Genomic DNA, 16,023 nt, shown 5'->3' on the forward strand with positions numbered 1-16,023 from the left:
GCGTTCACAGACCTCCGGTAATTCTGAGTTACTTACAGTAAAACAGCGCTGAGGGGAAACGTCAGCAACAGTAGGGGTGATGAAGTGATTGGGACATAAGTAGCTACGGTGGCCTTGAAGGTCAACTGTAAAAATATAGTCAATGATTTTAAAAACCTTTAAAAATGAAAAATAAGTCTATATTTACAGGAACAAAAACTCAGAATCTCAGAGTTATAAAAACTGTATTAAATTTACAGGAAAAACTAAAATATAAAAATTTAAAAGTATTACATTTCCCCCCAAAAAATCTAAGTTTTTAAAATCATAGACTTACAACATTGTAAAGTCAAAAATGTACAAGAAGCCAACCTGAAAACAGTGATTTTTTACTTTTACTCCAAAAAAATTCAAAGTTATGGTTGACGTGTATTTGCAACTTTAAAAAAAAAGGGAAAAAAATCTATTTTTATTTATTATTTTTATGGATTTCGTCCATGAAAACAATTAAAGTTGACGTGTACAGACTCCAAGTGAGTCCTGGGGAGCTTTTCTTAGATCTAAATGGGGTGATGTCTCAGACCGCTGCTCTAAATAAATGGTTCCAGAACTCCTGATGTGCACAGACCCCAAATAAACCACAAAGATGTCTGTGGAAAAGCCGGATGTGCTCAGTGCTCCTTTTATTTGCTGCTGTAGCTCTTTATGAAGTGTCTCGTAAAGTCCTAGTCCATTTCATCTAAAAAAAAATATTTTAAAGCAGATAATAAGAGTTTGGACCAACCACTGACACACTTTAGTTCTTATAAAACTCAAAGTTGTGCTCAAATATTCTAACTTTGACAGTTATCAATAACAATGTGGCAGCACAGCTCTGTCTGCCCGTCTATGTGATCAAAAGGATCATAACATTCATTCTTCCCATTTCCAGCAAACGCACCATTAGAGAGCACGGCGATGACGTCAGCGGCAGGGTGTCACCGTCTCTCAGGTTCAAATCAGGACTTTTAATCAGAGTCTAAGGCTGAGAATCAGTTTAAGGACAGCTCAGTGTTTTTACACTGGTTCAGGATCTCTCAGCGCTTCAGTTTCTGTCTTTTTAATATTTTTAGTAAAGCTTTACTACGATTTAAAAAAAACTACAGAAGAAATGAAGGGACAAAATTGGAATATAGTGAAAGATGTTGTGACATTTTGACCAAAACTTTTAATGCTTGACTAATCCTTTTAGTCTACAGTAAGACTGAAGAGTTTAACATTTTAACTGAATTTTAATTTATAATGTAAAATCAAAACCAAACGCCCGCTTCAGGAAAACAACCCACTCCACTATGAAGACATTAAAACAGTTTATTTGATATGGAGCAGTAATAAATCATGTCTTCAGTGCTGCTTTTCCCTCTCCTCTCTTCCCTCATCAACCTCCTGAGTCCTGAGCTTTTTCTTTGGAAAGCTTTTTTAATTTTGGAGTATTTAAGATCAGTACGAGTTAAAACATCAGCCTCGGCTTTCAGCAGGAATTTCTTGGAAATTTTCCTTTCCAATATTGAAATAAATTCCCTAAAGTTTCAAAAAAAGTACCTCAAATTTCTGTGAAAATTCATGAAAACATTTTTAAAGTATAACATAAAACAGGGATGTCAAACTTGAGGCCTGGGGGCCAAATCCGGTCCCCATGATTATATTTCTGTTATAACTGGCCCATCAGTGTAAGATTTCCTTCTGTATAAAGCTTGATCTGGATGATCTAAAATATCCTTAAGATCTGATACTGCTCAAAATAATCAGTGCAATAACTAATTTACATGTATAATCTGTACACATTGTGTATATATATATATATGTGTGTGTGTATAGGTGTACATGTTAATATCTCCACCACACCCAGTCTGTAATACCCAACCTGTACATAACTGTTTGTAAATACTATTTATAATTTCTATGTTAACATTCTTATATTCCATATTTTTGTATTTATTTGTGCTCTTGCAATATACCTTTTATTTGTACTATATTTCTATTGTGTTTTCCATTGCCAATGGCCTGCTCTGTCTAAGATACTTTTTGCTGCTGTAAATTGAAATTGGAACTAATAAAGGAATATCTTATCTCTTATCTTATAAAGTAAAAATAATGAGACGTCAGGAATGTGGGAAAGAAATTAATTTGCATCTCAAAATTATGACTCAAACTTATTGAGTTGACCATTTTAACTGTCCTTTCTTTTTTGACATGTGTTGCTGCCATCAAATTTAAAATGTGCTGATATTTTCCTGAAATAATAAAATGTCTGACAATGTTTGACAATCATTGACTTCTGGTTTTATTTACTTTTTACACAGCACCCCAACTTTTTTGGTAGAGCTACCCCTTCTGTATTTTTAGCTAGAATAAATTTCAAACTAGCTGAGTTTTTTTTTTTTAATTTGAAATTTAAATAAAACTCCAACAGAAAACTTTGACCTCAGAAATGATCCTTCCCAAGTCACATTGATCAGTTTGCCCTTATTTGCAGTTTTTTTTGCTCCTTTTTTCCATTCTTTTGCCACTTTTATTCATTTTTGCTGCTTTTAGGCTGTTTTTGCCACTTTTTGGTCATGTATCCCATTTTTGTCCCTTTTCACCAGTCCTTGACTCTCTTATCTTTAATTTTTGCTATTCATAATTTTCCCCCCTTTTTGCAATTGTTTGGCCGTTAAATTCCAGTTTTTCCCCATTTTTGTCACTCTTTGCTACTTTTTGAACCTTTTCCCACCTTTTTGGTGCTTTTTGCCCATTTTAGTCACTTTTCACACATTCTGTGCCACTTTTTAGCAACGTGTAACTAATTTTTTTGTAATTTCTCACCCATTTTTGTCACCTCTCAGCAGTCAGTGTCTCTTTTATTCTGCCCCCCCCCCCCCCCTTTAAGTTGTTTGTTTGCCATTTAATGCCACCTTTACCCCATTTTTGTCACTTTTTGCTGCTTTTTGCCCATTGGTCATTTATCACACATTTTTTTACCATATTTTTGCCCCCTTTTGACCATTTCGCCCCCCCGTAACTCATTTTGTTGTCCCTACTCACCCATTCTTGCCATTTTTTGCCTATTTTGCCCCATTTCACCCATTTTCATGCCACTTTTAGGCCGTTTTTGCTACTTCGTTTTCCACTTGTCGGTACTTTTATCGTATTTTTGTGTCTTTTCACCAGTCCTAAACTCTTTTATCTTTTTTATTTTTGCCATTTACAATGTTTCCCCCTTCATGCAATTGTTTTGCCACTTGTTTTGCCATTAAATTCCAGTTTTCCCAATTTTTTGTCACTCTTTGCTACTTTTTGCATCTTTTTACGCATGTTAGTCACTTTTCACACATTTTGTGCCAGTTTTTAGCAACTTGAAACTAACTTTTTTGTAATTTCTCACCCATTTTTGCCACTTTTCGACAGCTATTGTCTCTTTTATATTGCTTTTTGCAATTTCCCCTCTTTTTTGCTCATTTAAGCTGTTTGTTTGCCATTTAATGCCACTTTTACCCCATTTTTGTCACTTTTTGCTGCTTTTTGCCCATGTTAGTCATTTTTCACAGACTTTATACCATGTTTGTCCCCCATCTGGACCATTTTTGTCACCCATAACTCATTTTGCTGTCACTTCTCACCCATTTTTGCCATTTTATGTCTATCTTACCCCTTTTTCCCCCATTTTATGCCACTTTTTTGCCGCTTTAACTTATTTTCATTGCCACTTTAGCCCATGTTTTTCACCAAAGGTATTTTTAAAGAATTCGGCTCGATCGATGTCAGGACCTTGCAGACATCACTGCTTCCCTCTGTAAAAAGACGTTGATGTTATTAAGTCCTACTCATAGATCTTGTTTAGACATGTAACTAAATAAATAAAATGAAGAATGACCATCTCAGGCAGGAGAAATGGATGTCTGGGCATGAACAAAAATCAAACGTGTTTGTTTACTTTCTGTAATTTGTTGACAATTAAAATTAGTTCAGACTCATTTCAACATTCATCACCTTAGACTTTCACTAAAAGATGCAGCCAGGAGGCAAAGATGATTTAAAGGTCCATCCAGAGAGTCAGAATAAAATGTATTTTCTGTAAGGCACAGAGGTCGAAATAAATACTGCCCCCTGCTGGCTGAACATCTGACACCAATCAGCTAGCTGAACAAAAACACTGATGATGCATCTGCAGGGGTGAATACTCAACATTTAAGTGGAAGACTCGATATCCACAAGGAAGATCCCAGTTTGAGCGTGTACATCGGCTCTCCCTGAGGAGAAAATAGAGAGAAAAATAAAAAAGTAAAAGTTTAAGAGGATGAGGGTCGAGCAGCTGCTGTTGGAGAATAAATAAGTGATATATCCAGTTCATTCCAGAAATGTTCAAACAAGGTAAAAAATGAAAAAAAGCTTTGTGGAATCAAAAATGACTCCTCGATTTGTTCTCCAGCTTCACATGAACGTCTGTCTTTTGTTGATGTTCACTTCCTGTTAACCTACGGCTGCTCCGGCGGCGTGCCGGGTTTGTGATTGTCCCCATTAGCCGCCGCAGCAGTCTTTAAATCGTCCGTTTGCTCTTGGCTATTGGCGACATGTCGTTTCTTGCCCCCCTCTTCTTCTGTGGTGCCGTTCAGCTTCCTCTCTCTCTTCCTCTTACAGACTAAACCCGAGTCTTCCTCGCCAATACGCCCCTCAGGTATCCCAAGAACTCGCAGGCAGACGATAGCGGCAGCTTGTTCTGCGAATTTCTTCGACTTCTCCCTGGAAATAAAAAGAGAATTTTATATTCAAACTCTTAGAGTCTCAAATAAACGGCCAAGCTTTCCCTGTAAATGCTGCTTTTACTGACCACAGTGATGATCTGTATTCTTTGCCGTTTATGGTGACGGTGGACTGAAAGGCTCGATCCTGAGAGCGCTGCACCTGAAACACAAATCACACACGAAAACTAAACTTAGTTTTTGTCAGTTTTAGTCATCACAGATCTGTTTTTGTTAGTTTTAGTCTAGTTTTTGTCATGGAAAAAAGGCTGTTGACGAACATTTTTAGTCCTAGTTTTAGTCAACAAAATGAATACTGCTTGGTATCGGCCGATACCCAACACCTGGTATCAGAGTCATATCAGGGAGGAAAAATGGCATCAGAACATCTCTAGTAAACTCTAATCAAAATTAAGTATAAAAAGCAAATCTAAAACAAGATAATCTACATTTTAAAATCCAATCATTTTATCAGAGAGAAACATAATGGAGAAACAGCCTCAGCTGCCCTGATTATAAAGCAAATGCCCATGAAAGTCAGAGTTCAGGTCAGTTAACTTTGTTTCTTACTGTCTCATAAATCGGCTGATCCAGTTTCTCCTTGCGGCTCCACTCCAGCAGGAACATCTTCGGAGTGATCTGAGGCGGATATTCCCTCCTAAAACCATAGTAAACACACAAAGAGAGCATTAAACTTACAATAAAAACAACACAAACACTTTCACTCTATTTAACCCTTCTAAAGGCTAACTGAGAAATGCATAGGGCTGAACAATTTTGGAAAATAATCTAATTGCGATATTTTTTCCCCCCAATATTGCAATTGCGATTTTCATGTGTGATTATTCCATAACTTACTTTTATTCATAAAAATGGCTGAACAACTCTTTAACAGTGTCTAATCCTGATGATGTTGCCTTGTATTGCAAATTGGATATGAATTATTGCATTGGAGGGTTTTTGTCATTCTTATATTTGATAAGAAAAAAGTACAAAAATAAAGGTAGGAGTTTATGTAGACTATTCTACAAAAATGTCCCCTGAATGACTGCATATGTCATGCATATCTCTGCTGCAAAAAAACGTTTAAAACTGGTATTCTGACACAAATTTCAGGTTAAAGAAATATTGCACTTTTTGCAATTTGAAAATTTCATCAGCCCATACTGCAATTTAATCTAATTTTTGATTAATTGCCCAGCCCTAGTAATGCATCGAACAAATGAACGTTATAACATAATTAAGAAGTTTTATCAGCATGTATAGAGTGAAATGCAGCTTACAGCAGCAGATTTTGATTCTCCTTGCTGAGTGGAACATTGTAAGAGTAGGGATTAAACACCCATCTGTTTCTTTTTATATGGAAGGTTCAGCTTTGCGAATCCAACACCCTGCATGTTTTAAGATGTCAGCTTTACAGCTTGTTTACTGATGCATTATCTTTTCACAGTACGATAACTGACCGCTCAAACTTCACTGCCATGGTTGTGACGTCTCCGTCCATCACGGGCCGGTCGGGCTGGCTCACGCTCTGTAGGGCGTCCCTCCTGCTCTGCAGCCCCTCCTGGATCTGTTTGTAATACTCCTGCAGCCCGTACGCCTCACTGCAACACAGCACACATCACTCTACACCAGACATCAGGGCTAGGGATGCAGGGATGCATCGCTTTAGCATCAGTATCTGCTGATATTGGCCTTTTAGACAAGCATCAGCCATCGGCAAATAATGCAGATATGAGCAGATGTCAGCTGCAGATGTTTGTTGTATTGCATCAATTTAAAAGTTGGCATTTCTAACACCTAACAGCTGATTTGGAGCTGAGATTTAGTCTTAGGCAGAAGATGTGACCTGCTGGAAAAACTGATCTGTTTTAGTGGTAAACATGAGAGAAAGTGTTGGCATGGTGGGAGTGTTAAACCATAAAAAACACTGGTATCAGCCATCAGCTAGATTATTTAAACATCAGTGTCAACATCAGCCCTGATTTGGTGCATCTATAATTGGAGATAGAGACATGAAAGTCCAGTACCTGATCTCAGCGTTGGTTTGAGCCGCCTGCACTTGTTTCCCGAGAGGAGACTCCACTTTATCTCTGAGCATCTGACAAAGGCAGTACTTTGTGTTGAAGGCATTGTTGTCATACCGGATCGCCTGAGAAACACAACACAACCATTTCTATCACTGCAGGCGATAAAAGTGCGAACATCCTCTCCATTTTAACCCATCACATGGTTCTGTGACTGTGCAGACACTCACATATTTCAGATACTCCTCCATGACTCTCTCCACCAGTAACGGCCCCTGCTTCACAAACACGGATGCGTTCCACATGGCGGCGCGGGCTAACATGACCGATGAGGCTCCTGTCGCCTTCCTGAAGTCCTCGATGTCACCGTTCGTCTTCACAAGATCCAGAGAACCTCCGCTGCAAACACAAGGTGGGTTTAACGACTCTGTATGTTTTCTAGAACTGATTCTCTGAAAAAATTCTGCTTTAGAGAAGTCTTTAGTCATTTCTTTTAGTCAAAAGTTTGATTTTTAAATGTTTTTGCAGTTTAGTGCTTAAATGACTGAGTATAAACAGAGCATTTCAGAGAGGCAGAGGTTACCAAACTGCCTAAAACTGAGGAACAATTTCAGAATAATGTTCCTCAGTGTAAAATTGTCCAGACTTTGAATGTCTCACCATCTACAGTCCATAATATCATCAACAGATTCAGAGAATCTGGAGAAATCTCCGGTAGCAAGGGACAAGGCTGAAGTGGCCCTCAGGGGCCACTGCATTAAAAACAGGCATGACTCTGGACTGAAATCACTGCATGGGCTCAAGAACATTCCAGAAATCATTGTCTGTCAACACAGCTGGCCGTGCCATCCACTAATGACAGTTAAAGCTGGATCATGGAGAAAGAAGCCATACGTGAACAGGATCCAGAAAAACCGCCGTGTAGGAAGAGCCATCAATGAGAGGGCTGCTCCAGATAAACCATGATGGCTGGATTTTAACATAATAGCAGAGGTTACAGTTGAGATCATCAGTCTATGAGGACTAATGTGGGACAGCTGGCAGTAAGATTAAAGAAGGGATATTATACTTTTCCGATTTTTAAAACATAAATATAAAGTCACAATGTTGGGTGTCCATACTCCATGTATGCAAATTTTCAAACCGCAAGATAAACGTAACTGGCAGTAATCTTGGAATTAGAGTGCAAACTGATGAAAACGGTTCATTGGGAATCTCTCCGAGATCTTCCCGAGACAAGATTTCGGTGGAGCGAACTGATGAGGTCATCGCGATAGGATCTCCTGACTGGTTCGTCTATGCTGCCGGCAAAGCGGAACAGACCGCCCCCACAAAGCCTTTTAGCTATTTAGTAACACAGTAATTAAACACTTACCAAACAGATACATCCTGCTCTATCCTTCACTGCTGCTGGTTTTCTTCCCCCTCTCTCTCCAAACTATCAGGGTCAGACTCTGGGTCTAACACGTACGGACATATATCAAAATTTGCCTGATTTTACTCAGTCGGACCGGTTCATTCAAAGATTACAAGTACATAAACACAGCCACATTGGAGGGGGCGGGCACAAAACACTGAGTCCTGCCCCCGGCCAGCCTCTGGAAAATCAGCCAATCGGAGGAAAGCATGTCCGTGGAGGGGGGGTGTAAAGAGACAGCAGCGAAAACGAAGCATTTCAGACGGAGGTTAAAATAAGGGTTTTTCAGGGCACCAGTGGGAGAAACATGGGGAGTTTTTTGAGCTGTAAACCATGTGAAGCTACTACGAGGGTATCAGAGAGATGCTGTAAAGCTTTGAAAAAAGGCGTAATACCCCCTCTTTAAACTTTTATTTCTGACGTGGAGTTTTAAGTTGGTGACTAGTTAAAGGAGCACTGGTTAGTTGTTTGTTTGGACAACTTGGTGTTGTTTTCAGAAGAGGATGGTATCAGGCTGTTGTAAGCTGCTAAACTGTGGTAGTAGCTAATGTACTAACAGGCAAACATCGAGCTAAAAGTGCTATTGTGGGGCTAAGTGTTGTTGTTTATGTAAGCTCATGATTGTCATCATCTTCATTCAGGCAACTTACACAAAGACAAATAACAGAATGTCCTTCCACAGTCATTTCCAAGGTCTGGTCATGAGTAGTATGTGTAATAACAGGGTAACAATGACTGATTACTGGCGGCTGTATCCTAGTGTTTCTGTTTTATTTTGTTAAATCCTGGTTACGATTGGTCACTTGACTATCCAATGCAAAGGTCCAGTAGTTGTTCTAAATGGCTGAAATTCTCAAGGACTGTCGGTCATTTTGGCCAGAGACTAAATAGTCTAGTGGAAACTGTGGCAGGGTTCATGGCTTACACAGAGGCGGATTAACAATATGCTATGGCATAGATTCGATGCAGTGCATAAATCAGGTTTAGGTTTTCTACGCTACTACAAAAAACACCCCAGTGCATCATCTTGACAAACTGTCTGTCTGTACTTTCACTGTCCAGTAACTGTTTTCTTATCAGAGGCATAAAATCACCAGGTGGTAGTTCTAGTTTTCTGTTAGAAAAGAATTTTGAGGAGATGTTGAGTCTTACTTGGCGATGATGGGGATGGACACAGCCTGAGCAACAGCCTGGATGTAGTCACAGTGGACGGGGTGTCTGGGACGCTCCTCCTTAAACCTGAGCAACACAGAAAAGTTTACAATAAACACAGCAAACAACACACACGATAGATCAAGAAAACTTTCAATATGACATATGTGGAAGTACAAAAAGCAGCAGCTAATCCTAAACAGCTCGCAGAAAGGTCAGTTTAACCAGCAAGGGCTGCACCATCAACAGGATGCAATTTTACAGCTACTGTGTATTAATGATACTGGGATGGTTGTTTTGAATTAGGAGTTTTAAATGTTTTGTTGTTGACATCGTTGTGGGAGCAACTGGGGGCAATGAACCCCCTTAGTGCCTGAAAGAGGCCCTATGTGACACAGGAGCCATGCTTATATCCAAAATATCATGCATGGTTTGATGAGTGTCTGCTGTTAAAATGAGCTGTTGTCATGGTAACAGAAGGCGTTTACCTGCCGTGAACAGCAACAGCAGCTACGCCGGTCTTCTCGATCCTCTGGACCAGACTAACCGTCTCCTCCATCTAAAAACACACAAAAAAGAACAAATTTTAGTAAAAGTCAACGCATAAGTAGATGGGTAAAGTCTGTAGTTTTTTAAACGTGTGCCACATTTAAATTTGATTTTCTTAAACCAAAAAACCTCCAGACTTCTCTGGAAAGGCTGCAGTCATGTTCGTGTTAAGTAGTGCTTGAGAGGTTTCAGATCCACTTTTGTACTTTGTAGAAGATTTTTGTTTTCAAAAAAAGGAAAAATTTACTTTTTTTTTTTAATATCCAGCTATTATGAAATCAGTTCTGTAAAAACTTCCAGTGTAATTATTATCTGTATGCTTTGAGTTGATAAATACACCCTTTAAAAATTTTGGTATTCCCCGCAGTTTTGCTGATAACCAAACAGGTAGATTCATGATATGTACATGAATTATGTCATAATCACAACCACAATATTACCCCGTGCATTTGCGATTGCTCATTATTACCATATCATGCTGCACTCCAGAGTATATAACAATAATGGAGTGTAGCAATTTAATATCATTAACTGATTCAAAAATATTTATTTATTTATTTATTTTTATGTTGATTAAATGAAAATAAATTCTTGTACAATGCTGAATTCACTTTTGAGTACAGGAAACACTCATTTCTACAGCCCTTTTAAAAATCATGACTTCTGAATGAAAGGAGACAAATGAATTTATCAAAAAAATAAAAGCCATGAATTAATCATTAAGCTGACAGAGCAGCATCTTACCGAAGGCAGAATTCTGATTTTACATGTAACAGGTATGGAAACTCCAGCGACGAGCTTCGTAAGGATCTGCAGGGAGAGAAAAGTTCTTTTTAGTGTCTCATTTAAAGAATTCAGATTTGTACACTGGTGATAAATAACACCAATATTCTATTCAACTCTGTGGGGGTGACTGGGTTTAAAACCAGGGCTGAATGATTTGAGAAAATAATCTGATTGCGATTTTTCCCCCAATATTGTGATTGCAATTTGATATGCAATTATTTCTCGAGTTCCACATTTTATGCATTTTCCAATAAACACAAGCATTAAATTATTCTATATTATAACCTACACAATATAAGACTAAACCAGGATTGAACAATTTTGGAAAAAAAAGCTGTAATTGTGATTGTTTTGACTCCTATTGCAAATTGGATATGAATTGTTTTTTAAAGGGAGTGACCATTTTTGTGTCATTCTTGTATTTATTAAGAAAAACATACAAAAATTAAGCATGATATGTAATGCATAACAATCTCTGCTGCAAAAATTTTTTTAACTGGTATTTTGACACAAATTTCAGGTTAAAGAAATATTGCACCTTCTGCAATTTGAAAATTGCAGCAGGCCATATTGCAAATTAATCTAATTTTCAATTAATTGCCCAGCCCTATTTAAAACAGCATCATTCTCCTTGAAAACAGTTTAAGACCACATTCAAGGCGTTTGCTAGCGAGGTGGAAAGTAGATTTAAACTACTACTAAAACAAAACCTCTCATTTAAATACAGTAAATGTAAAGCTTTGGATATAAACACAGCAGCATTTTCGTCTGTGTTGTTTCATCAGATTTAGCTTAAAGTGGTACTCATAAGGCCTTTGCTTACTGAGTCTGTTTTTGTCCCAAAAAGAAATATGATATCATGTCACGTTAATAATGTTTGCAACTGACTCTGAAAGTTTTGTCAATCATTCTTTTTTTTTGCAACAGGCTTAAATTTGTGTATTTTGCTTTTACATCTGAGTCACATAAAAAGATGACAGACAAATCAGAGCAGCGGCGCAGCTCCCCTTGTCTCTCTCTCTCTCCAACTTTGCACAGCTCCGTGATGCACAAGGTCATATAAATAACCCAAACATAGGAAGATCTTTGTCAGGATGGACACACATTTTCCTTTCAACGTGTGAAAACTGCAGAATCTTCATTTCTTTGTCTCTTTGCAGTGCGAGACCTTCTGCATCAAACAGAAAATAAACACACCAGAATCTGTGTGCAAGGCCTGAGTGGGTAACATTTTTTACATCAGATTATGAAACCCGAAAAATGCAACAGACACAGTGTGCTAAGACTTTTATACTTGTATTTAAGTAGGAGTCAGAATTGAGTATTTCACTGTAAAATTCATATTTTTCAAAGGTAACTTTTTACTCCAAACAATCCAGAAAAATCGTTTTGCTGTAGTACTCACCGCCTCGATCTTATCAGGATGTGACAGAAGAGCAGCTCCCATCCCGCCCTGGAAGAGGTACAAAGTCGTAAAGAGGTCAGATAAGAGGTCAAAGGTCACAGCAACAGCAGGAAGCAGGTCAGTGAGAGGAGACTCACCTTGGTGGAGTATTCCTTAGGACAGCCCATGTTCACATCGATGGCTGCAACATCCTTCTCCCTGATCCACAACATTAACAACTTCAAATCAGTAACTGGGTAACAGAAAGACTCATTTACCAGAAATAAATGTATTTAACTAAAGATGTTTTATCATATTTACCATCTGCTATCACTAGCATTCATAGATTTATTCTGTAGGACTTGGCTGTTGCGTTTTCTTTACAAACATAATCTCAGTTGGTAATTTGAGCATGTTAAACACGTCATAGTTTAATGTGCAGCAGGAAGCAATCTATGTAGACTAGTAACTTTGCATTGCAAACATCTGTAAGGATTGTCAAATAAATGAGACCATTTGTCTTTCTCGGTTGCCTTCATGCATTTGCAGTCTTGCACTTATTTTTTAAAGGATTTAAGATTTAAGCATGCTCCTGAGTTCCTTGCCTCTTTTCAGCTCAACTACCAACTTAAATGCTCGCTAACATCAACAAATTTAATTTCATTTGAATGCAAATCCAAGAATTTCCTAAATACATCTGCACACATGCTTCATGGCATAAAGTGTTTTTGTCCTTTCTGTCAGACTTTGTGCTGTAATGTGAACTCACACAAGCTGGGCAACCGTCAGCGCTCTGTCTGGGTCAGCAGTTCCCTAAAAAGACAAAAAAAAAAATGACACGCTGATTGTGAATCCAGAGAAAAGGACAGTAACTGTGTTGTTTGCTTCAAATATCTCACCATCTGGAAGACGACTCGGTCCGTCTCCCTCTCACAGGTCCTGAACATCACTCGCTCATCGGGGGCGACGAAATCCACCGTCTGCAGCACCTCTTTGATACAAAAACATCATGATTATGTTTACATCGACCTCTACCGGCTGGAGGAATGAGAAACGAAACTCCACAGATTCTTACCATTCACCACCCGCTGACACTGAGCCATTTTAATATCGATCAGCTCCTAAAAGCGACAAAAGAGGAGTAAAACACAGCCGGAGTAGATGGCCTGACATCCCATATGTTGCTTCTGATCTCAGAATTTTTTGCCAATTTTGTAGTTTGCATCACCCACATCAGGTATTTACTCTTGAATGATGCATTCAGAAACTATTCAGACCCCCTTCACTTTCTTGACCTGATGCTGCAGTTAGAGCTTCAAAACAGAACTTTGAAGTTTTGCAAATTTATTAAACATAAAAAAAATAAATATCATCTTTTATAGTTTTTAGTTGAAGCATCTTTAGCAGCAACTACAGCCTTGAGTCTTTCTGAATACTCCCAACAACCTCTGCACACCAGGATTCGGGGATTTTATTGCCGTATTTTAAGTTTTGTCTTGCAATAAATAGATGAATGCAAAGTCACTGTATCGTGGTATTACTGTAATTGTAGGCCATGTATCTTGTTTTGTGTCCCACTGTGAGCTACCCTGTGATTCCCAATCTAACACTGATGTAAGTTTAGCTCAATGTTTTATAATATGGGAGGAAAACGAGAACTTTACTCGAAGCTCTCTTTAGTTTTTAGATGCATCTCTGTTGAGAACACTTGTTTCAGATCAGTCTCCAGTAAAAGCCTCCATCCTCACCTCACAGTAAACCACATCAGCTCCATAGTCCAGAGCCAGCAGCCTCATGGGGAGAGTCCCCACCCGGACCATCGGAGCCAGAGCGGTGATGTTGGTGAAGTTCAGCCGACCTGCTGCCATCATGGCGGCTCAGTCCTCCTGATCAAAACACAGAGGGTTCATCCAACATCTATGTATTTATCTGTTAATGTCTGGTCTTAGATATCTAACTGTTCCAGCTCAGTTTTACCTCTTTAATCATCGCTCTCAGTCATTACAGAACAACTACATCCCGTTAGAAATCAGCTGATTTAATGCGGTTACTCCTGACTCAGCCCAGAGATCAACACTGAGCAGTTTATAGTCAAAATATGAATTTAAAGGTTTATTCTACAACCGACATGACAGTTAGCACATTATCTGACACTTTGAACATCTGATTTTAAGTTAACAGGCTGCTAACACACCAAGCTACTCCTACAGGTCGTAGGGTAAATCTTCAGAGACAGGAGCTGAAGTTAATGACATTTTACAGAAATAAAATCACATTTAACGACTTAGAAATAAGCCGAAGTTTCCACAAGGATATCTAGATTTACCGAAATCATCTAACTATGTTGTGTCAGAGTTTTCTTCTATTAATAAAGCTAATACATTTAAAACAATGAGCTTTTTGAATGAGGTTTCGCGGTACAACTCGCTGAGCATTATGCTATGCTAACAATCTAGCTTTAAAAACACTGAGTTTAATCATAAAGCTATTGTAGATGTATTTATTTATCATCATGGAAATTACGGCTATGTTTATATACAGTTTTGTTTTGAGAGCATCATTATATGAACTCACCGGCATTTAGGTTTTCTAACGCTGACGACGGAAGCTCGAACGTGCAGCAGTCATGTGGAGAAAAAAGAAGCGTGCTGATTAAACTTCCTGTTTAGGCTACCACGTCACCATGACGTCATAGAACCTTAAAATAAAAAAACAGCACGATGATAATGTAAATTTTTAAGCTAATAATAACAATAATATTAATAATAGCAATAATAACAACAATAATAAAGATGATAATCGTAATAATAATAATAATCATATTAATAAAAAATAACAATGATAATAATGATAATAACAACTAAAATAAAATAATAAAATAATAATAATAATAATAATAATAATAATAACGATAATAATAATAATAATAATAATAATAACAATAATAACAATAATAATGATAATAATTTGAATAATAACAATAATAATTTGAATAATAAAAATAATATCATAATAATAATAATAATTTAAATGATAAAAATAATATTAATAATAATAATGACAATAACAATAATAACAATAATAATTTAAATAATAAAAATAATATTAATAAAAATAATATTAATGATAATAATGATAATAATAATAATAATAGTAATTATAATAATGGTAATAATAATAATAATAATAACAACAACAACAACAACAACAATAATAATAATAATAAAATATTAAACACACTTTTAATTAAACAGATTTTACTTTCACTCAAGTAGATTTAGAAACCAGTACTTTTATTTTTACTTAAACAAAACCAAAGTAAATTTACTTTACTTGAATACAATAATCTGGTTGTCTTCCCAGCTCATCTCAGGACTCTGTATTTTGAGTGAATTTTGAATGATCTAATTTTTACTTTTACTTGAGTAGTTAAATAGACCAGTATTGTTACTGAGAAGATTTTAACCGAAGTAAATAATTTTACTTAAATATAACACACTTGTACTCTCTCCATCTATCCAGTGTGTAACTGGATGTGTACTGTGTGTTTATGCGTTTTCTCAAAAAGGTACATGAGGAGCCCCTACCCAGAAGCAGAAAATGACTGTTGTACTGAAGTAAAAGTGTATTTACTCTGGTTAAAACTTAACTTAACAGTAAAACCAATGGCTTATAAATCTAGCTAAAGCTATTTTAGTATAGTTAAAGTACTGAGTACTTCCTGAGGAGTTGGACAGTAAAATATGATCTTTATTGGCAATAACAAGGCAAAGATATAAATATGCATATCCAACCAGGCAGGTTTTCATAGTTAGCCAAAACTACCTCAATAAAAAAACTAAAATGTGCAAATCATTTAATTAAACTTTACCAAACAAATGAAAACTAAAACTTGATTCTGTAACTACCTAAAACAAATAAAATCAGGAATAAAATCTACTCAGTCTAAGTGTTTGACAGCGACTACCT

General features: G+C 37.1%; 1 protein-coding gene across 1 annotated transcript; it reads right to left on the reverse strand.

The window, feature by feature from the left end:
• Window positions 1–3,911: 3,911 nt before the first annotated feature.
• On the reverse strand, window positions 3,912–14,717 carry dus2 (dihydrouridine synthase 2). The gene is made up of 16 exons (XM_041794866.1): window positions 14,629–14,717; window positions 13,803–13,940; window positions 13,130–13,175; window positions 12,954–13,045; window positions 12,824–12,867; window positions 12,213–12,273; window positions 12,076–12,123; window positions 10,629–10,694; window positions 9,824–9,894; window positions 9,336–9,422; window positions 6,997–7,165; window positions 6,770–6,891; window positions 6,203–6,343; window positions 5,310–5,397; window positions 4,829–4,902; window positions 3,912–4,740 (listed from the first exon to the last, which is right to left on the reverse strand). Exons 2-16 carry the CDS (start codon window positions 13,923–13,925, stop codon window positions 4,476–4,478), a joined length of 1,497 nt encoding a protein of 498 aa, XP_041650800.1. The 5' UTR covers window positions 13,926–13,940; window positions 14,629–14,717; the 3' UTR covers window positions 3,912–4,475.
• Window positions 14,718–16,023: the final 1,306 nt, after the last annotated feature.

The sequence above is a fragment of the Cheilinus undulatus genome, linkage group 9 (genome assembly GCF_018320785.1).
Source record: "Cheilinus undulatus linkage group 9, ASM1832078v1, whole genome shotgun sequence".
NCBI classification, from domain to species: Eukaryota; Metazoa; Chordata; class Actinopteri; order Labriformes; family Labridae; genus Cheilinus; species Cheilinus undulatus.